At 34.6% G+C, this 23,170-nt stretch overlaps 2 protein-coding genes across 2 annotated transcripts; one reads left to right on the top strand and one right to left on the bottom strand.

The window, feature by feature from the left end:
* Positions 1-1,190: 1,190 nt before the first annotated feature.
* Positions 1,191-8,155, top strand: LOC132600570 (fatty acyl-CoA reductase 1-like). Its single transcript, XM_060313831.1, has 10 exons — positions 1,191-1,387; positions 2,077-2,180; positions 3,896-4,101; positions 4,206-4,306; positions 4,762-4,954; positions 5,210-5,371; positions 5,553-5,634; positions 6,216-6,494; positions 7,227-7,354; positions 7,883-8,155. The coding sequence occupies exons 1-10, from the start codon at positions 1,309-1,311 to the stop codon at positions 8,028-8,030; spliced, it is 1,482 nt and encodes a 493-aa protein (XP_060169814.1). The 5' UTR covers positions 1,191-1,308; the 3' UTR covers positions 8,031-8,155.
* A 10,464-nt stretch (positions 8,156-18,619) lies between these two features.
* Positions 18,620-20,189, bottom strand: LOC132600318 (uncharacterized). Its single transcript, XM_060313385.1, has 2 exons — positions 19,017-20,189; positions 18,620-18,922 (listed from the first exon to the last, which is right to left on the bottom strand). The coding sequence occupies exons 1-2, from the start codon at positions 20,187-20,189 to the stop codon at positions 18,620-18,622; spliced, it is 1,476 nt and encodes a 491-aa protein (XP_060169368.1).
* Positions 20,190-23,170: the final 2,981 nt, after the last annotated feature.

Genomic DNA, 23,170 nt, shown 5'->3' with positions numbered 1-23,170 from the left:
AATATGTAACCATTGTATATATCATTTGATTGGTGTGCACAAAACTTTGTCGACTTCCTATATAATACCAACTCTAGATACGAAAAATATCAAATTCTACGTATTGACCAAATAGCAAATGCCTTTTACATGAGCCACAAATAAATGGATTAATTCTCGACTAATCTAAGATCATCTTTCTTAGATGAGTTTAAGTTAATATACTATTGTAAAAAAAAATAAAAAAAATTATACTAGCAGGTCACTTACATAAGCGGAATCAGGATTTAAACTTTGTGAGTTATAAATTTTAGGATAGCGCCATAATTAGGTGTTAGTAACTGGATTCTAGATTTAATTTTTATACATAATTAGCGAATATCTTAATACAAGTATAAGGTTTGAATTAAAGTTACTGGGTTTGGCCGAACATCGTACACATCAGCTTCTAGGTCCGCCCATGGTCACCTATACCCGTTGTAAAAAATATTTTGTCTTATTTTCAAGATACAAATCACACATTTCAAGGAGATTTATTTGCAAATATTCTTTGAATAACCTGATATTATATAAGTTATTTACACTGACAGTGTACAAATAACTTAAATCTTAAGACAAATTAAAAAATACCAAAAAGAATGAAGGGTTGTTAGGTTGTCGTAATATGTGATGGAAGTTTGAGGACAGGATCTTTGGAGAATTATATCACAGATTAATTATTGCTCTATTTCTTGTAATTAGGGTCATAAATGCTACTTTTTGATAGTAAGGGTTAAGCATTTGCTTCCACTCTTGGCTTTTTATTACTCCATGCGTCCCATATTAGTTGGTCACATTACTAAAAATATATGTCTCAAAATACTTGTCCATTTACAAAATCAAGATACAATTAATTAATTTTTCCCTATTTTATCCTTACCATTAACTGTTTTTCAAAGTAACCAGTATTGATTAGAGTATAATTTATTGGAGAGAGATAAGAGTAATATAGTAAAAATACACTTTCATTTATGATTTCTTAAAAAGCGTGTAAAGGAGAAAGTGACAAACTAATATGGGACAGAGGGAGTACCCTTGACTTAAGGAAATGAGGTGACCTAAATTTTAGGTAAGTGGAAAACCTACAGTATTAATTATTGAAGCCGCCTCTTTAAAATCGTTTAATTTGTGCTCTTCAAGTTTTTTTTCTGCCTCTATATATATTGAGAGATGAGTGCATGGGTTTCATATCAAAATACTATCATTTTTTTAAAAAGATCACTATTTTGTATAGTGCATGAGATCAAGTGTTTACAATAAAATTTAGCTGCCCAAATTCTTGATTACACCATGGAAGCGTCTAATATTGAACCTTTTCTAGATGGCAAGACTATTTTCATTACTGGTGCTACTGGTTTCCTTGCAAAAAGTACACACATTCTCTCCCTCTCTTACATATTAATTGTTATTATAGCGTTCTAAACTTTTGTAATTAGCAAACTTCCCAGTTTCCAAGTGTCAAGTCCCCAGGTTTTGTGAGCATCGAAAGTGTTATTTTCCCTTTAGTCTTCTCTTAGGTGCTGCCGAAATCAACTTATTTTGAGAAATTTATTTCTTATCAAAAGTGCTTACTGAAAAAATGATCCAAGAGAGTCGTAGATTGTGTTTGGCTAAATCTTTGGAGAAGTATTTTTTATAAGAATCCTTATTTAGCTAATTTTTTAAGAAAGTACTTTCAAATGTCAAATTTGGAAAACAAAGTTATAAATAGGAAGTTTAATTTGGTTTGATATGGGTATTCATGATCAAAAACACTTAATTTTAGAAGAAACGATTTTTTTCAGCTTTTGCTTAAAGATTGAGAACAACTTCTGCTACTACATTTTTTTAAAAATGAGCACTTTTAGACTTTCATAAACTTCATCAAAAAGGCTAGAAATCAATGATGCAAGGAACTATAATTTTTATTTTGCTATCAAGAGACTTTATCATAGTATAAATACTATCAGTTCACTCAAGCTTTAAAAAAATTACTTATATGTTTTTTATAATTTGTTTTTGTAATATGTAGTTCTACAACCTATATGTGTTTTTTTTATTTGTTTTTGTAATATGTAGTTCTGGTTGAGAAGATACTTCGGATTCAACCAAATGTGAAAAAAATATTCCTTCTGGTAAGAGCTGCAGACACAAAATCAGCCAAAAAACGATTTACTAACGAGGTAAAGCATATTGTATTTTTTTTGTTTGTTTTTCATTATTTAATTTCATCATCTATTTTTTTTTTTTGATTTCTTAATTATTTGGTGTCCATTACTCACGTTTGAGCTCGAATAATCTGAATCCGCGCTAGAATGTTTTATTTTGCTGTTAAAACACTTTCTACCAAAGACGACTTTGTTCCCCGAAGAGTTCATTTAATTTGAACAATACTATTAAGAATATTTTATATTAAGACCTCTGTCTTTATTAATGTTCCAAGAATGTCTTCTTTTGCTGAAATGGAAGTCTTTTTTCCCATGCTTATGCAATACATTTTCATTAAATTGTTTGTTTTCCTTGTTAAAAAGATAGTAATACTATGTATTATGCACCATATTTTGAGATACAGGTTCATTTCTTGCACGAAAATTGTCCTTATTCACTAGAACTGTCTCTAAATTTTCTAATAAAAATAGTTCCTAATTTATTTGCTCTAACTGCTTCCTGAACAAGCATAAGAGGAACTTCTAGGTACAAAAAGTTCCATCACTATTTTGTTATGATAAAGGGACTTTGTGTACGAGATTTATTCAAAATCCTTCTTAATTATATTAGATTTTTTTTTCTATATAGAAAATATTATTATTGTGGGGGAAAGGTTAGACCCTGGACCCCTACCTATCAATTAACGTTAGAAAGTGAACATGGAGATGGGAACATAATGTCTTAAATATATTAGATGAGGCGTTATGGAAAGAAAAAAAACATGGAACCTCATAGAATTACTACTAGTTCTGTTTCAAAGAAAAAACAATTATGGTGGTGGGATTTAGGCCTACAACCTTACATGTCAATTAATATCCAAAAAGTGAATACATAGAGACGGGAACATAATGTCTAACTATATTAGAGTCGAGAGAGTAAATAATGGACCAAAGAAGTTACCTAACCTAAGTCATTGTAAAATATACGGGAGGTGTGTTTCTCTTTTGCCACATCTTGTATTTAATGGATGTTAGATTTTTTTTTTCTTCTTGTTATAGCAAAACAACCTAGGCAATTTATGGTTTTTGGGCTCGACATATTGTATCTTTTAAATGGGCTTTACAGAAACATTACTAATTTTGTTTCTTTATATGATCATAGGAAGTTTATAGCTATATCGCCTCATTTTCTCGCATATAAGTGGTAGTAATATTTGAAGGATGAACTTAAACAGCCGTCCATTCAATTGATTAAATATAAAATAGATGGTGAATATATATTATGCATAATTCATGTATAATGTATTTATACCCGTGTATGATTTGTGTATAATCTATGTATACATGCTAAGAAATATAAACACTGAACCCGATCCAATACTTGTGTAGAGATCTCTAAGTATTTACTATCAAGAGTTTAACTCCTCTATATTGATAGTATTTTTATTTTTATTTTACATTATCAGATATATTATTGAAGATATAATTATATGTAAAGTGGAGCTAGTAATTACCTGAAAAATAAAACGAACAATATTGATAATGTCTGGGAGTACAAGTGGGGTGGTTGGGGGGGGGGGTGGGAGCTACGTGGTGCAAGGGGGTTCATTCCGACCCAATTGGCCAGAAAATTGTTTATATAGTAAATGTTGAATTTCCTTATCTTCTCCATGTGTTAATTTATTTATATTTTGTATGCTGATCTTAATGAAAAATCTGGCTTCGACGTTAATATTTGCAAGTTTTCACAGGTTATGCAGACTCAATTGTTTAGTGTTCTAAGAGAAAAGATAGGTGCAAATAATCTGAACTCTCTCATAAAAGAGAAGGTATTTCCAGTTGCTGGTGACATATCATTTGAGGATTTTGGAATTGAAAACTCAGAGATGAAAAACCAAATGTTCAAAGAAATAGACATAGTCATAAACTCTGCTGCGACTACTAGATTCGATGAGAGGTATGCATAATACATCTTATTTAATAGACATAATTTAATTTGATTCAATTTACTTAGTTTCCCTATTGTTAATTTCACTAATATCCTTTTTGTTCTTCTTGTAGATATGATATTGCCATGAATATCAATGTCCTAGGTGCCCTTAACGTCCTCAAGTTTGCTAAAAGATGTGAAAATGTGAACATTATTGCTCATGTATCCACTGGTCAGTTTTTAAAGATCTTCATAAGGGTCCTTAATTATGTTATTTATTTTTGAAACAAAAATATGTGATTCTCTTTTGATGTACTTTTTCCGACCTATTTTATGTGGCAATACTTTGCCTTCTAGTTTATTCAAAAAAGAATATCTTTAGTTGCGGAGCTTGAGGGCCGAAATATTCGAACCCCCTTAGCCGGAAACACATTGTATACGTAGATGTTGAATCCTCTTGATAGGAATTTTGTCTCCGCCACTGAATGTCGTATTGCCTTTAACGTGATGATTTACGGCCACACAACCGCTATCGCTTGTTTTTGACCACATGTTTCAAAAGTTTTTATTTCTTTCTTTAACTCCGTGTTCAATCAAACACCACCGCATAAATTGAGACAAACAGAGTATATATTATTATTGTTAAAATTTCTTGAAGAACTTGTCTTATAATAATCTTTGTCGTAGCATATGTTTGTGGAGAAGGGGAAGGAGTAATACCAGAGAAATCATTCAGTTTGGGTGAGACACTCAACAAAGACACAAAATTAGACATTGATGTGGAGAGGAAAGTGATAGAGGACAAACTCAAGGAACTTGAAGCTCAAAACTTGACAATAAAGGAAGTAACAATGGCCATGAGAGATCTAGGCATTCAAAGGTTGGCAAAGTCTCAACTCATAGAATTTTTTAAATAATATATATAGAAGCTGTTTTGTGATTTAACTTATATATATTGATAGTGAAAGAAAAATGCATTATTATTGTATTCTAATTAACATTGGAGCATTAATAATAAAAGTTGTCTTCGTCGGTTTGAGCCGTGAAATTAACCATTGATCTTTTTATTGATGCAACAAAGTCATACTTACCAATTGTTTTTATTACATTAACATGGCTTATATTGATCTTTTAGGGCAACTATGCATGGATGGCCAAACACATATTCCTTCACAAAAGCAATGGGAGAGATGCTTTTAGGTCACTATAAGGAGAATTTACAACTTGCTATAATACGTCCAACAATTATCACTAGCACTTATAAAGAGCCATTTCCAGGATGGATTGAAGGAGTGAAGTAAGTGAATCACCAAAATTTATAAATTCCAAAATACATATTTTTGAAATACATCCTTTTTTATTACGACCATCACTAATTGGACAACTAGTGTTACTCAAATTCTTGAGATCATGATAATTAAAATAAAGCACAGCATTTAAAGAAGTGACTCATGTCTCTCATATATTTTCAATTGCAGGACAGTGGATTCTTTTATTTTGGCATATGGTAAAGGAGTGTTGAAGTTCAGCTTCGGTGACCCAAATTCTTATATTGACGCGGTATGTGCTCTCTATATACTAAGTTCAATTTATGGTACTATCAGTTTCATTTTATATGATTTTTTTTTATTGATCTGTTTTAAGAAAAAACTAATATTCTTATATTTGAAAATAGTTAACTTGACACTTCTTCTTTTACTGAGAGTTTTTTTAAAGTCGCACTAAGATCATGACATGTTTATGGCACATATTTAAAAAAATTTATAGCCGCACAAATGTATTGGCATTTTAAGATCATAACTTTCAAAAATCATTATTTTTTCTTAAACAAATTTGTGCCTATTCAAATTATGTTATATAAATTAGAATGAAGGGAGTACATATCTCCCAAGAAAAAGAACGGAATCTCTTAAGTTATATGCACCGTTAGTGTAAAGAATGTTTACTCTATCGGGTCATTTTTACGTATTGTAATAGGTAACATGTCATATTGTAAGATTATAAATGCTACATTTTTAAAAGGCTTGCTTATAAATATATAGTGTAAAAAATATATTTATCGTGTGTTGATATATATAACTTAAACTCTTTGCTAAATTATAAGGAAAATATTTTTACCCTTTTCACCTCTTTAATTACAGATTCCAGGTGATATGGTGGTGAATGCAATCCTTGCAGCAATTATAGCACGTATTGGAAATCAATATAATTCTTCTCAAGGATTTATTTATCACATCAGTTCTTCTAGAAGAAATCCCCTAAAATCTTCTGATATTCGATTGTTCTTGTTTAATTACTTCACCAAAAATCCATGGATCAACAAAGATGGGAACATCATCAAAGTGGGGATGCCTACACTATTTAGCAGCATGGATAGCTTTCGAAAATACATTTCAACCTATTATTGGCCACTGTTAAAGGTTTCTTTTTAATATATAGTAATATTTTTTCATCTTGATACAATTTTCCCTGGCTGATCGTTTAGGTACTTAAAAGTAACCATCTAAAGAGTTGAATTGCCCATGAAATGAAATTCGTTTGAACCATCTCTTTTGCAAATCCCATAAATGGAATGCTTGGACACTTTTCTTCCCTATTATTGAAGTTTGGAGTTTCACACGTTAACTTTGAAATTCCATGACAGTGGCTATTTTTCAATTATAAGAGCTGAAAGGTGGCTATTTGTGAATTTCACCAGTGACTTAGGGAATTCAAATGTTGTGTCTTTGGATTAAAGCCCAAAGAAACAAATTCATAAGGCCCTAAAGGTTGGCTCATATTGAATAGTGCTTTAGCCCTAAAGCCCGGGTCATGACAAGCAAATTCATGTAAAAATAGCTTTGCTGACCTCTTTTCCGGCCCTATCTTTAAGAAAATAGCTATATCGTGTAGTTTCACTTTTGGAATTAACTCCAGGTCAGTGATTATTGTTCGATATAATTACAAGACTTGAAAAGCGGCTATTTGTGAATTTTATCAAAAAAATGAGTTCATGGCAAATGCGAGTTTACAGTTAGTAATTAATTAATCAAACTGTTAAGTAAATTATGATTGCCTATGGTTAAAACCCTTTATTGTGTGCCAAAAACTTTTTATTGTTGATCATGATAAATTCGGTGAAACTAACTTGTGGTTTATTTCTTATGTCTTAGATGCTTGAGTTGGCAAATCTATTATCATGGCATAGTTTTGACAAAACATACAAGGATACGAAAAGGAAGATTGATATGGCTATACGTCTAGCTGAACTCTACAAACCTTATTTGCTTTTCCATGGAAGGTATTTGAATCTTTGAATATTTTATATCTTTCCCAATTACTTCATTAGGTGTATGTGATGCACTTTCTTTTTTAGTCCGTTTTAAAAAGAATGATGTAATTATAAATTTGAAAACAATTAGCTTTACACTTTTCATTTTATTTAATGAGAGGTTTTTTAACCACACAAATGTTATGGCATGTTTAAAATCACACGTTTCAAAGTTTATAGCGACAGAAATGCTATAACATGTTGTAGACTAGGGGTAGCAAAGCTAGCCGGCGTAAATATGACCTACCCAAGTTTGAGTAATTAATGACCGATCCATTTATTAGCTTAGCCGTTTTGACCCGCTCTATTCAGTCCGTATTTAAGATCACAAGTTTCAAAATCGTAATTTTTTTAAAACTCTATATCGATTTAAACTAGGTAACATAAATTGAAAGGAGCGAGGAGTACTTATAGTTGCTTAATTAGCATCAGTAAAATCAACTCTCAGACTAATAAAGTACACTTCTAAAACTTATATTCTTTTTCTTTTTTTGTTAGCTTTGATGATGCTAACACAGAGGGGTTGAGAATGACAATGAAAGAATGCAACATGGATGATGTGCTCAACTTTGATCCAAGTTGCATCATATGGGAGGATTACTTCATGAAGACTCACCTCCCTGGAGCTGTGAAGCACATATTCTAGGGATTATTTTTGAAAATTAATTATTCATGTATTAGTTTCTCCTTTCAGCATATGGTGAGATAATCATGCTGTATTTGCAATAAAAATGAAAATAAAAATAAAAATGGAGAGTACAATTATTTTCATTCTTGTAAACGTAATTTGTCCAGGACAACAATATAAAATGTTGTGTCTGTGAAGTTAATTATTTCAAACGTTCTTTTAATTATATATTACCTGGCATGTGATTGCTAATTCGATTACGCATATTCCGTACCTTAAAATAAATAGAGAATCAAGTAAGCAAACATATACTAATTTGGTATCGTAGACTTGGTCGATTATGTTTGACAGAAAAGAGTTATATTAGAAAAGAAACTAAAGTTATCTTGGCCGATATGATTCTGAATTATTGAATTATATTATATGCAACTTGTGAATCTTGTCTCAACGAAAAAATGATCACATCATCATTAATTCTTTAAAATGTGAGAAAGGGCATATGAATTAATTATTAGCATTGATTCATATATATGTTTGTGTGATCCATAAAAATTCTTGTTGATTGAGGATATTCTTATTTTGTCACTCGCACTGATTATCTTTCGGTATGGTTATGTGAAAATTAAATTAGTTAGAGCATGAGTATAACTAAATAATCTAATAAACATAAAGAATATCTTTAGTACCATTTTCTTAAATATCTAAAGGTAAAATGAGATTCTCTCCAAAAGAAAACTTCTAATTGGAAAACCACAAACAATGGTGTCGCAAAAAGAAGGAATTAAGTAAAGAAAAAATAATAGAATTTGTTGAAGTCCAAGAATCTAATAAAGAGCATAGATGAAGTCCTCTTATTCACTTGGAAAATGTAAATAAAGCAAATAAAAAACTTAATCGGCAAAATCAAACTTAATAATTTTTTTGAATCAAACAAAGGATAATATTAAATACTAAGAGTCATTACGTATAATAAGGGTGTTACTTTGAGTACCAGCCATGGTATTCCTAGCAAGTATTTCTTCACGACCTAGTCGGAGGGTCATGACGGGCACCCGGAGCAAACCTACCGAGCATCTCTTAACATGCTTCTCATTATCACTCTAGGTGGGCCATGAAAGATAACTTATGAATCTTATAATCTATAAGGGCATGAATCCACAAAAATAATAGCTCATCTATATGATCATCATCAACTATGCCCAAAATGATGTACAAAAATATGAACTGGTAAGGTTATGGAACATCTAACTATATACATCTATCTACGAGCCTTTACAAAGAGTGCATACCATCATAAAAACGGGACAGGACCCCGCTGTGCCCAAATATGTACACAACAGAATAATACCACTAGACTACAGCTCCGATGCAAGTGGAGTGCTTCTGAGAAGTCATTGATGAAGCGCCTAAGGATCTTATCCGTCTCCTTGCCTACATGCGGGCATAAACGCAGCGTCCACAAGAAAATGACGTCAGTACGAATAATGTACTGAGTATGTAAGGCATGAATATCATCACAATGAAAGAATGCGAATAACATGAGATGAAGAGATCAAATTATAGCTCAGAGGGCGGCTGTTATGCCTACTTAACTTTTCTCTAAAGAAAACGTTATCATACATACATACATAATAATACCGTACCCGGCCATATAGGCTCGGTGTCCCTCGTACCCGACCATAACAAGACTCGGTGTTATCCGTACCCAACTGTAGTGGTATGCACAATAGGTGTCGTACCTGGCCGACTATAGCGCGGCTCGGTGTGGGAAAATACATAAATATATAGATAGTATACATGAGACTCCAAAGGAAACTTTACAACTATATCGGAGTGACATAAGGTCGGTGAATCTCCGATTTCCATTATAGAATCATCATAATCATCTTCATCATAGAGAATATTTATCAACATATTCATAAGAACTTTAAGAATTATGAGCTTCTAGCATTTCTAAGAATAGGGATATTATGGATATCATGTATAGGTTCACAACAAGGAATCATGCCTCAGTAAAGAAAGGGTTAGCCTTAACATACATTGTCTCCTTGGTTATACGGATCCCACGAGTCCTCGTGCGCTCTACAAATGATTATCTACGGTAAATAAAGTATCTGTATCAACGATGGGTTCATAACTTATAAGAAGACTCATTAGACATTTTGTCGAACACCTCATGTGCATTAGATTCATGTAGCTTGTTTTCCTCAATCCTATATGTTATACCCCATTTTAACCGGGTTGAAGCGGAGTACAACATATTGGAGATTCCTATATTGCTTGTTTAAAGGAGTCGCCACCTAATTGATTTTATGGTGAATTAGGACACCTGATTATTAACTAAGGTAAAGTTAAAACTAAACCTCTGTTAATGGTCTGCTTAACCAGTGTGATTCTAGGTAAGGGTTCTATATTATCCTAAAGGGAAGGGGTTAGACATCCTTTAGAATCCGTTAACTTACGGTTATCCGACTAACCTTAGGTTAATTAATTAAATTAAATAAGATGCCTGAAATTTTAAGAAAAGAGCTAAGAAATGTTGCCAAGGTTTTTTTAAGAAAAAAAGATATAAGAATGTTGCTTGAAATAGGATTTAGAAAAAAAAAATATAATAATTTGCATAAAAGTAGATTTTAAATGCCATTCAAAATAAAACTTATAAAAAGTTGCTCAGACTTTGAGGGAAAAAAATGATGTTTAGAATAAGACATATAGAAAACATAATAATTTGCATAAAAGAAAACCTCAACAAGCCATTAAAATAAACCTATAAATGTTGCAAAGACTTTAGGTAATAATGCTATTTAAAATAAAATTTGCATAAAAATATATAAATAGAATAAAACACGAGTTTATGCAGTGCTTAAATAAATGTTTGAAACGACTCAAATGGCAAGACATTAATTGATTTCGCGATTTAAGAACATAAACGAAATATAAAAAAAAGGCTTATGTGAACTTTCTTTATCCTTTTATTAACTATGCTCAAAATATGCGTAATTGACTCAAAATTCAAAAGGTTATTTATAAAATATATTTAAGCTCCTATTTGTATATTAGTGGTGTTAGAACTCCCAAGATAATAAAATATAATTCCTTTAACTCGAAAAATATGAATTTACGCTATTGAAAATCCATTATTCTAAAAAAAAGTGGATATTATAAATACTATAAGTAACTTTGATATAAAGGAAAAAATGAAACTTATGGAATTAATTATTAGTTTTCCTTAAATTAACTACCCCTTATTAAAACTGAATTCTATACTAATTCTACTAAGGTTCAAAGCTAAGGAAACAAACAAATAAAATGTTAGTTACACAAATACAAATCAAATGCATAGAAAATGAAATAAGGGGAAAATAATATCAAAATGGGCTCAGCCCACTTTCGGACTGCTGATTGTGTTGCTAGTAGGAGTGGGCTCAGCCCACATTTTTTAATGTGGCGTTCAAAGGGCTGCTGTTGGGCTTCGGCCCAATAACAAACTTTCATGGCTGCTGTGGGGTGGACACGAGAGGAGTCATGTTGGGCTTTTAGCCCAACGCCAAATGCGGGAGAAGAACGAGTCTTTAGGACTCATATGCGACGGTCATGCATAAACCAAAGAAAAGACAGATTAGTATACAATCAATACGGCTTAAACATGTAAAGATACAAATTCAAAGCAAATTCCATGGATTACATATGTACTATGTATATTTAGGTATATTTCGTACATGCACAGTCATGTGGATAGGGATGTATTAAATACACTAACACATATGAATTCAAATAAACCCAAATTTCACACAGATTTGATCCTTACCCTCTTGAACCTTTCTCGAGACAGTTTGAGGGCAAGAAAACATCAAACCAATATTCCAAAGTATACTTACTAAATATAACAGTCTACGAGCAATTTAATGACTTTAATTAAACGCTATGGACTACTTCTAATTAATATATCAACAGCTTCCAAGCAAGCAAAAAAAATGAGTTGACAGGTATGAAGCTGGACAAGATTAAGTAACACTCTTAACATGCAACTAATATTCCAACACATTAGACAGCACAACCACAAACCCTTGAATTCATATTCACTGCCACAGATAAGGTTAACATGGTTTTAGCATAGACTTCTATAACTCTGACTCCTACGTTCATTGATCAAACCGATAAGATTATACTTCTTACAGTCTTAAATTAACTCTGTCAAAACTACATTCTCAATGACAGATTTGGAAAAAAGGGTCTCTTAGTACAGCTCTTCTTTAGTCAGCATATAAAAGAGGAAAGAAAAGGCATTGAATGGAGCCTCAGACCAGAAAACCAAACAAAAGGGAGACATACCAACTTTCTAATATATCATGGTGAGCATTACTTTCAAACTTACAAACCAATGACTTAAACTGATTGCAAATACTAAGTCAAGGAAGGGGCACAAATTATGACTTTCAACTTCAAAGAAAAAAAAGAAAAAAAATACAACAGCAGGAGCAGAATTATAATACCTGATCATGCAAACTAGAAACATAAACAAACCAATATTGGAACCAAAGCTACCCCTTTAAAACTGTCATCAGTTTGGAGTCTCAGCAGTAGATCTGAACTCTTTTAAGGCCAAACTATATGCTAATATCTTAACTAGATACAGATTATAACAGTAACCAAATTGAAAATGGCAAAAGGGGAAAAACAGTGCACCTCCAATCCACATGGGACAATCAAGATGAAACACTAATATTCATAGAAAGGGAAAAAAGACATGCTCAAGTGTAAAGAACACCATCCAAACAGGCATTCAGCCAAAGATGACATATTCAAACATATGTGAGATTACCAGAGAACATGGGGGTATTAGCAACTATCAGGATTAAAACTTATCTTGACACAGACCATTTCATGAGAATACATACAGGATTGACACAACAGTCAACATGATAATCAAACACAGGGAGTTTAAATGCATCAACGTGTCCAGCAAACTTCTGAACCAAAAACTAAGTATAACACTTATCAAATAGCATAACAATGAATCATATAAACTCATTTTTTAAGTAATAGGCAAAACTAAATAGGATTCTTGATACCTAGAATTGAAACATATGGGTACAACATCAGTTCTCATTTAACTGAAAATGTTCAATTTGCAAAACATGGGACAGAAAATTAAACAATGATCAACTCAACTGGGGCAGAACAGCATGAAAATAGGCTAAACACTTATATTTAAGCCATTCATAGCATTACTACCCCCCATTCAATCACAGTAAGGGATCAATAACACCAATATATTGAAAAGGTAGACTTTGAAATTATGTACGTACAGTATGTTTGGGCATATCTCCTATATACTTAAACAGAAAATCGACATTTTTTCCAATCTCAAATAAAGACATGCTTGTATAATAAATTATGGTTAAATGTATTGGCAGGATATTTTCAAGACATTCGTAGGCAAGCGAACAACATATTTGACTAACAAATGGATGTAATCAATTTCAACACATGCAATCACATTTTTTAAAACTATCGAACCAACAAAATTAGACTAACGAATTTCAGCATGCTCAATCAAAACCTGGCGACCCTTATTCTTTAACTAATACCAGAACTGAAACAAATTCATGTCAGCATAGGAAGTTAACTCATGCAAACATTACCCCAAGAAATAAAATGAGTTTCGAAGAAAAGGAAAATTGCTAACCTTTTGCGAGCGCAGCGAAATGGGGTGCGGAGGCTCTTATCTACTAGAACACAGTCGAATCCGAACTTGCGATGCTCGGATTCGTAACAAACACCAAGGCAAACGAAGAATTGATTCGTTATTTTTTACCGATAACAAACGAGATTAAACTGCCAATAGAACGTCTTTTTAGGGATTTTTGCAACTGGAAGCTTTGATTTTTTTTTTAGGGGATTTTCAATCACTGGAAATTTGGGTTCTGCTCAGAGGATTTTTTTGATCTGTTTCTTTTCGTGTTGTGCTCGTTTTTCTCTCCGTCGTTCTCCTTTTTTTTTTTGTCCCATGTGTTCGTCTACTGTTGCCCCTTTATAGGTTGTTTTTTGTTGTTTTTGTGCTGAAAAAGGGAAGGAGGAGCGGGAGAGAGAGAAAAGTGGGGGACAAGAGTGAGTGGGGAGCGGAGAAGAAGGAGGGAAAAGGGGGAAGTGGGAGCGGCGGCGAGAGGAGATGAAGGGGAAAAGAGGGAGCGGGAAAAGGGGGTGTGGCGGTGGGAATGACGAAATGAAGGGGAAACCCTAAAAAGGGTTTCCCTTAGTTGGCTGAAAAATGAATTGGACCCGGTCCATTTGTGGACCGGGTCAAATTTTAGACTGGGTATTAAATGGATGGACTAGTAAATTAAACATGGACTGGTCTAAAAATTGAGATAAAAATATGGTTTAGTCCAAGAAAATATTAGGAGTTAATCGGACTTTGATTTGGGGTCCGGTAAGTCAAAATACGGACCGAGTGCAAGAAATAGTTTGGCTTCTAAATTTGAATAAGAGACACATTTTGATTAACGATGTACTAAGGGTGCCAGAATATTACCTAATATGGAAATATGTAATTATAAAAAGACCCGGGTAAAAATTATATGATGTCGCAAATGACCGTGCAATAATATTTAATAACAAATGCTATCATTAAAATGTGCGAAGTAAATGCGATGCGTATGTGGAAGTTGGTAGACACGTTGAGAAATGCAAATTTCAATAATACTAAATAATAGCAGCAAATAAATAGCAGTAGTAATACTACTAATGATGATAACAATAATGATAATGGTAATAATGATAATGTTGATGATAATGGTGATAAAAAATAATAATAGATATAATAATAATAGTAGATAACAAACCTTGATAATCAAAAAATGATAATAATTAATAATAATAATAAAGATGACAATAATTAATAATAAAATAATAATAATAAATAATAATTATTGATAGTAACAAAATGTTAATAAATTAATAATAATAACAATAATAGTGATAATAATAAGATAATAATGATAATAATAATAAGAAATAATAATGATGATAATAATAATAATAAATAACAGTTATTGATAAAATAATAATAATAATTAATAACAAAAATAACGATGATAATGATGATTAATGATTGATAACAAAATAACGCTGATAATAATGATTAGTAATTAATAATAATAATAATAATAATAATAATAATAATAATGATAATGGAAATAACAAGAATAATAATAATTAATGACAATCAGTAATAAAATGATAATTTAATAATAATAATAATAATAATAGTAATGATAATAATAATAGTTGTAACAGAATAATAAAACGCCGTTATTGATAAGAGACTAATAACTATAGTAAACATAATATATATTATTATTATTATTTTTTTTTTTGAAATATTAGAAGCGCAAATATGTATTTCGGAGGAGAGGCGGGACAAAATTGGGTGTCAACAACTTGTCCCTCTTTGCCTGATAATGATGAAAGAATTTTCGGGCAAAGACGTTGACTTAGTAGCCTATTTTGTCCCGGCTAGAGGATTGTGGAGGACTAAGGGTAAAGAAAATTACGGCCGAACTCTGGTCTTTGAATCGCCTACATATCTCGGGTTGCACGAGAATCAGGCCGTGTGTAGTTCTGGGAAGACTACGACACCTATGACTGGCAACTCACGATTTGATGCGAATCTTCGCAAAAAATATTGTCCCAGTGTCGAATTATGATGACACTGGGTATCGTGATAGAACCCTGACAATTGATTGTGCTGGAATGTGAACGGGAAATTTGAATTTGGAGCCGAGTGTTCGAGGTAGATCTTTAACCCTTGTCGGGAAGTCTGCTCATCCTTCCCGACGTATTGCCCCAGTTCGCTGCCGAAGAAATAGTTCCACGTTGCGCTAAGTTCCTGCAAAACTTTAAACTAGATAAAACAGTCAGTAAAATAAACATTTGAAATAAAGCGATGCAAGCGCGGTGCAATGCGGCTGCGAACATATGCAGGGCATTAAGAAAAGAATAATAATAAAACAAAGCAGGTGCGGTGCGATGTCTTATGCAGAAATTTTCAAAGGCGGTGCGCAGCCCGCGCAACATGTGAAAGCGATGCAAAGGGCGGTGTGCGGCCCATGCATCACATGAAAGGCGGTGCTCAGCCTTGTGCAGAAAATTACAAAGGGCGGTGCATGGCCCATGTAATGTATGGAAAGCGGTGCGCAGCCTTATGCAGAGATTTCAAAGGGTGGTGCATGGCTCACGTAATATATGAAAGGCGGTCCTCAGCCTTATGCATAAATTTTAAAGGACGGTGCATGGCCCAAGCAATATATAAAAGCGATGTAAAGGGCGGTGCGCAGCCCATGCATCACATAAGAGGCGGTGCACAACCTTATGCAGAAAATTTAAAAGGGCAGTGCATGGCCCAAGCAATATATGAAAGCGATGCAAAGGGCGGTGCGCAGCCCATGCATTATATAAAAGGCGGTGCACAGCCTTATGCGAAAATTTAAAAGGGCGGTGCATGGCCCAGGCAATATATGAAAGCTATGCAATGGGCGGTGCGCAGCCCATGCATTATATAAAAGGCGGTGCACAGCCTTATGCGAAAAATTTAAAAAGGGCGGTGCATGGCCCAGGCAATATATGAAAGCGATGCAATGGGCGGTGCGCAGCCCATGCATCATATAAAAGGCGGTGCACAGCCTTATGCGAAAAATTTAAAAAGGGAGGTGCATGGCCCAGGCAATATATGAAAGCGATGCAACGGGCGGTGCGCAGCCCATGCATCATATAAAAGGCGGTGCACAACCCATGCATCATATAAAAGGCGGTGCACAGCCTTATGCGAAAAATTTAAAAAGGGCGGTGCATGGCCCAGGCAATATATGAAAGCGATGCAAAGGGCGGTGCGCGACCCATGCATCATATGAAAGGCGGTGCACAGCCTTATGTAGAAATTTAAAAGGGCGGTGCATGGCCCAGGCAATATATGAAAGCGATGTAAAGGGCGGTGCGCAGCCCATGCATCATATGAAAGGCAGTGCACAGCCTTATGCGGAAATTTAAATGGGCGGTGCGCAACCCATGCAACATGAAAGGCGGTGCTCAGCCTTATGCAGAAATTACAAAGGGCGGTGCATGGCCCATGTAACATATGAAAGGGCGGACTAGCGTAAACTGTCCTATTAAAGGAGGACGAGCCCAAGTATCCTATTTTAGGGTGGAAGAACCCAATATATCCTATTTTAGGGTGGAAGAACCCAATATATCCTATTTTAGGGTGGACGAACCCAATATATCCTATTTTAGGGTGGACGAACCCAAGCATCCTATTTTAGGGTGGAAGAACCCAAGCATCCTATTTTAGGGTGGAAGAACCCAATATCCTATTTTAGGGTGGATGAACCCAAGTATCCTATTTTAGGGTGGACGAACCCAATATATCCTATTTTAGGGTGGACGAACCCAAGCATCCTATTTTAGGGTGGAAGAACCCAAGCATCCTATTTTAGGGTGGAAGAACCCAATATCCTATTTTAGGGTGGAAGAACCCAATATCCTATTTTAGGGTGGAAGAACCCAAGTATCCTATTTTAGGGTGAAAGAACCCAATATGTCCTATTTTAGGGTGGACGAACCCAAGTATCCTATTTTAGGGTGGAAAAACCCAAGCATCATATTTTAGGGTGGAAGAACCCAATATGTCCTATTTTAGGGTGGACGAACCCAAATGCTGTGCGTTTGCGAACAATGATGCTGTGCCTTTGCGAGGTATTTGAAAGTAATAATGCAATGCAGGTGCAGTGCTTTTGCAGTGCGGGACATTTGAAAGCAGTAGTGCGTATGCAGTGCGGGAAATTTAAAGCAATGGTGCATATGCAGTGCGTGGTATTTAAAATAGTAGTGCATGCAGTGCGGGGAATTTAAAGCAATAGTGCATATATGCAGTGCGTGGTATTTAAAATAGTAGTGCATGCAGTGCGGGGAATTTAAATCAATAGTGCATATGTAGTGCGTGGTATTAAAAATAATAGTGCATGCAGTGCGGGGAATTTAAAGCAGCAGTGCGTGGTATTTAAAATATTAGTGCATGCGCAGTGCATTTGAGAGCATTTGAAAGCAATAATATTTGTGCGTGTTATAATAAGATTCAAACCGCTCGATGCGCAGTCCCTGCAAAGCTGTAAGCATACTTCAGCTTCCGTAACTGGAAACCTTGGGGATATTTCACCTTGCTAAAATGTTTCAAAAAATAAAATTCTGTGCATTATCGTTGAAGAGTAGCTAAAAATCGGCTCTGCGCTACTCAAAGAAAATTTGTTAGTATAAAAGGAAGTGGTTGCTTTGCGTTGAACATTGAGCTTTGGCTTTGAATCTGCGCTTCTCGTTGCTATGCCATTGCGGAAATCTGATTATGCGAAATTTCTCCAGTTCGGCTATGGGGGGAATTGGAATTTTTATTTATTGAGACCGGACCCAACATGGGCGCCTACGTATCCTGCTACTAACAGGAATTAGGTTGACCGTAGTTCATTTGAAGTCTAGAAAAGATTACAAAATAGCAGCTACTCCTAGAGATGGGCATGTGGAGGATGATATTCTCGAGTGGCGAGATGATGTCCCTATCAGTCTGCTTGACTTGTTTCACGCTTTCTTTTCAAATGCCTTGGTGCCAGTTTCGATGAATCACCCTTAACAACAGTTGTCTTTGTGTTTGCAATATTACCGGTTGAAGGCTCTAGCTGTAGCTTTATCTTGCCACTTTCAATCATGCCTTGAATCTTAAATCTTAGTGCTGGACATTCTTCAATGTCATGTCCTTGAATGTTTGAGTGATAAGCACAACTCTTAGATAAATCAAAGTTTGGCGGAGGATGCTTAGGTATAAATCCCTTCTTTGGTTGTAGAATACCCTTAGCACTCAACCTCTTAAATATATTTGTCAATGGTTCATTTAGAGTACTGAAGCAAAAAGATTTCCTCTTCTTTTTATGTTGAGAGCTTGATTGTGCTTGGTGAAACCGTCGTTGGTAGCCTTGCTGGGAGTTCTGCTGACGAGGACATTGCATAGTGGCATAAGATTAAAAATATTTGGTGACTTTTATGGCATTGCGCTTGATGCATAGTCGTGGAAGCAAATTGGTTTTGCTTCATTTCACTTTGCAGATTTCCTAGTATCTCCGCTTGGAAGGTTTGGTGAACGGCTTGTGTTGCTGAGCTATCTGTAATTCTCCCTTCTTGAATGGCATTTTCTAGTTCTCTACCAATCCTAATCAAATCAGAGAAGTTGTGTGCACAAGCTCCGAGCAACTTATCATAATATAAGTCTTCTTGAATTTGGATGAAGGTTGAGATCAATTCCCTCTCGGATAATGGAGGATGTATTTTTGAAGCTTCTAACCTCCATCGTATGGCATATTCTTGGAAAGACTCATGTGGCGTTTTCTTTACTCTGAGCAAATCGGCTATGTGCGGATCGCCTCCATTGTTAAACTCGAATTGCTTTATAAATCCGCAGGCCATATCTTCCCACGTAAGCCATTTGCTAAAATCTTGTTTAGTGTACCAAGAGAGTGCTGATCCTGATAAACTTTGAATGAACAATCTCATTCGTACGGCTTCATTATGTCCAATACCAATTAATCTGCTGCAATAGTCCTTTAAATGAGCGACGGGATCTCCCTTCCCATTGAAAGTGTTAAACTTAGGTATTTTGTACCCTGACGGAAGCTCAACGTTTGGATGCACACACAAATCTTCATACTTCAAAATCTGGAAATTCCTTGAACATAACTCTTCATTAATGACTTTCCTCAAATTGTGGAGTTCTTTTCCCAAATCTTCATGGTAAAGCGACTTGATTTCCTTTCCAGGCCTCCTGTATGGGGATATTGCCAGTTCGTTTTTCTTACTTTTCTCGAATTGAGTGGTGGTTATGGAAAATTGAGGATTAGGAATTATCGTTACTTGATCGGGAGTGTAGGTTGAAGGCATTTGTGGAATGGTATAGGTAGGATCTAAGTGAGGCGAAATGACTAAGGAAACGTTGCTAGAAGTTGAGGTTGCATTAGGAAGAAGGCTTAAGGTATTTCCCAGATTGACTACAATATTTTTTCGAACCTCCTTTCCCTTGCTATCGTTCTGTTCTTGCACCAAACCCATACCGGTGTTGAAAGTTTCAAATCTCTCTGCCATTGTAGTCTCGTCCTTAATGCAGATTCGCAGCCAAAACAATGTTCAATGCCAGACAACCTTTTAATAGAGAAAAGTAAAACTTCATAAACAAAATAAAATGTTAGTGCATGAAGTAAAAGCTTCATAAACAATATATATATATATATATATATATATATATATATATATATATATATATCCTTTTTTTTTAAGTGATCTAATTAAGCAGGCTCTAGATTAGAGACGACTTGAGCCATATAAAGGAAACGAATGGACGAAAATGAATCATCAGCTATTTAGCTCTGACGGTTGAGAATGAATCGGAAGAAAAGAAGACTACATTGGAGTAGAACATGCCATTTGAAAAAAGGTTGACTCGTATCGAACGCCAAGCTTGGTTCTGAGTTAATTCTTACCAATTCCAACATATTTTTAAAAAATTTGCCCCAGTTTTAGGACGTTTTGAAAAAATGTCTTGGGTTGCATTCCAAAATTGTCCCAGTTTCATGCTCCTTCGTTTGGGGAGTATTAAAATTTGTAGTAAATAAGACCGGGCCTTATATAGGCTGCCTACGTATCCTGTATCCGACAGGAAATCAGGTTAAACGTAGTTCGGGTGCGTGTAAAAAGTTTTTTTTTTTTTTTTAATAATGCAAGAGATTAGCTTAGAGAAGATCATGATTTATCGGGCGCAAGACAGTTGAATTTAATATACCCGAGAGTTACGAAGCACTGGCAGGTTGCAAAATGTCAAGGAGAGGAGACCTATGAGGTTGTCCTTCGACTTGCATGCCAAAATTGAAATTAATGGGTGCGAGAAGATAGATTTCAGCGACCCAGAATGACGCGATTGACTCAGCGAAGGCTCCGCAGAAGCAAGGTACTTGAACAGTCATTCTTGAACAACTTGATGGCAAAACATCGAACAAATATCGAGAAGTGCCATTTGATAGATTGGACCAATAAATTTGGACATCTACCAATAGAAGAAACGATAAATGCTGAAGATGATAGAATTGGAAAGTAAAAGTTCCATGACGTAAACCGAGTGCAAATGGATTCTACGAGGCATGGAGCTAACTGGTCAAATGTTTTGTCGTTTGAGACAGAAGATCATACCCGTAAAAGAAGGACACAAAAAGCTCTAGAATTTGCAGTTTGATGCGAGACAAATTGTTCGATACTAATAGATTTGAGTAACTAAGAAAATAACGATAAGATAATGCCTATTAAAACAAAGTTGGAATGATAAGAGTTAACTTTAAGGATTTTCAAGGCTAGTTCAGGTATGCGAAAATTAAAAAATTTCCTCCGACGATTAGAAATTTGTCGAGAGTGATGCTAAGAATGCGAACGATCTTAAAGGTGCTCTAGAGTGGCTAAAGTGCGCTAACCGCGGAATAAATAGTTTTTTTGTTTGTTTTTTGTTTTTTTTTTTTTGAGGTGAGGATGATGCAAAAATAATTAATGAACAATATGCAATTGTGCGGCAAAGCAAAAATATGAATTTACTTTTCTTCTGAAACAAAGATGATGTTAGTAAATATCAAGTAATAACTTTTCACAAATAAATTCAAATAAGAGCCTGCAAATAAATTTAAGTAATGAGCTTGGCATCAGGTGATAATCACAAATAAATTCAAAAGCAAGCATATTGCAAATAAGTTCAAGTAAACCACTTAGCAAGCAAGCACGCAACTTAAAAGCTCATAACACAAGTATATAAAATAACAGTCACGCGTGTTAATACGTAGGGGACCTCCTTAGGCACGAGGTAAGCTTAGCGTATACTTGAAAGATGAAAGAGCCATTATATGTCATCCCATTTTCTCTTTAATTAATTAAACGAGTCTATTCCCAAAATGAAGTACATAAATATTTTTAAGCTTTATTACATGCCAAATAAGAAAAGAGAAAAAAAATATTCCTAAAAAATAAGCTAAGTTCAATTGTGTCCAAGCTTCTTTCAAAACTTGCGATCTTCACGGATGTCTGCATCACAACAGGTTAGTAAAACCCCACCCTCCTAAAGTTTAATTAATTAGAGCAATGGTCGATATTTGGCCCAATCAACTTCAAATAATGCACACATAACATGATAAGCGTCGCTTGGGGTCATGAACCCACTTGGACATTTGGACGAGGTTGACTAATGGACTTAATACGCCTTGGGTATTAAGCCTTCCTAGGTTCGTGCATGTTCTTAAAAGGGTTTTAGTTTAGCTCTATCTTAGGCTAACTAGGAGTTGGCTTCCTATGACACAAGGTTCCCGAGCGGACTACTCGAGTGAGAAGGCTACGCGGTCCCCGTTACTCGGGCACCCCGCGCATACGCCAACTCTCCTAAAATTTGGATTCTACAAAAAAAAATTGCGGGTGCGCAAAACACACCTCGCGTGTACGTGTGATAGTGTGAGTTTGCCAGAAATGGAGGAAATATGACCGGAATGCCAATTTAAGGAAAAGCAGTAACATATTATTACACAGAAAATTTCACACAATAAAGCAATCACTTAAAAGAACATAAAAAAAAAAAAAAAAAACAAAGCAACAATAAAAGCAAACATAAAGAAAACAACCAAAAATCCAACAAATTAATTATCAACCTAAGTTTGTTATGGTTAGAACCTAGAGTCCCCAGCGGAGTCGCCAAGTTGTTATACCCCATTTTAACCGGGTTGAAGCGGAGTACAACATATTGGAGATTCCTATATTGCTTGTTTTAAGGAGTCGCCACCTAATTGATTTTATGGTGAATTAGGACACCTGATTATTAACTAAGGTAAAGTTAAAACTAAACCTCTGTTAATGGCCTGCTTAACCAGTGTGATTCTAGGTAAGGGTTCTATATTATCCTAAAGGGAAGGGGTTAGGCATCCTTTAGAATCCGTTAACTTACGGTTATCCGACTAACCTTAGGTTAATTAATTAAATTAAATAAGATGCCTGAAATTTTAAGAAAAGAGCTAAGAAATGTTGCCAAGGTTTTTTTAAGAAAAAAA

This window comes from Lycium barbarum, chromosome 6 (assembly GCF_019175385.1).
Source record: "Lycium barbarum isolate Lr01 chromosome 6, ASM1917538v2, whole genome shotgun sequence".
NCBI classification, from domain to species: Eukaryota; Viridiplantae; Streptophyta; class Magnoliopsida; order Solanales; family Solanaceae; genus Lycium; species Lycium barbarum.
This window is presented reverse-complemented; position numbering and strand designations above follow the sequence as displayed.

Excerpts from the sequence above, each read along its gene's own strand:
- LOC132600570 (XM_060313831.1), top strand. The coding sequence starts at position 1,309 with ATGGAAGCGTCTAATATTGAACCTTTTCTAGATGGCAAGACTATTTTC. Across the intron at positions 5,372-5,552 it reads GGATGGATTGAAGGAGTGAA|GACAGTGGATTCTTTTATTT; the intron begins GTAAGTGAATCA and ends TTTCAATTGCAG. Across the intron at positions 6,495-7,226 it reads ATTATTGGCCACTGTTAAAG|ATGCTTGAGTTGGCAAATCT; the intron begins GTTTCTTTTTAA and ends CTTATGTCTTAG.
- LOC132600318 (XM_060313385.1), bottom strand. The coding sequence starts at position 20,189 with ATGGCAGAGAGATTTGAAACTTTCAACACCGGTATGGGTTTGGTGCAA. Across the intron at positions 18,923-19,016 it reads CAGCAAGGCTACCAACGACG|AGGTTGAGTGCTAAGGGTAT; the intron begins GTTTCACCAAGC and ends AATATATTTAAG.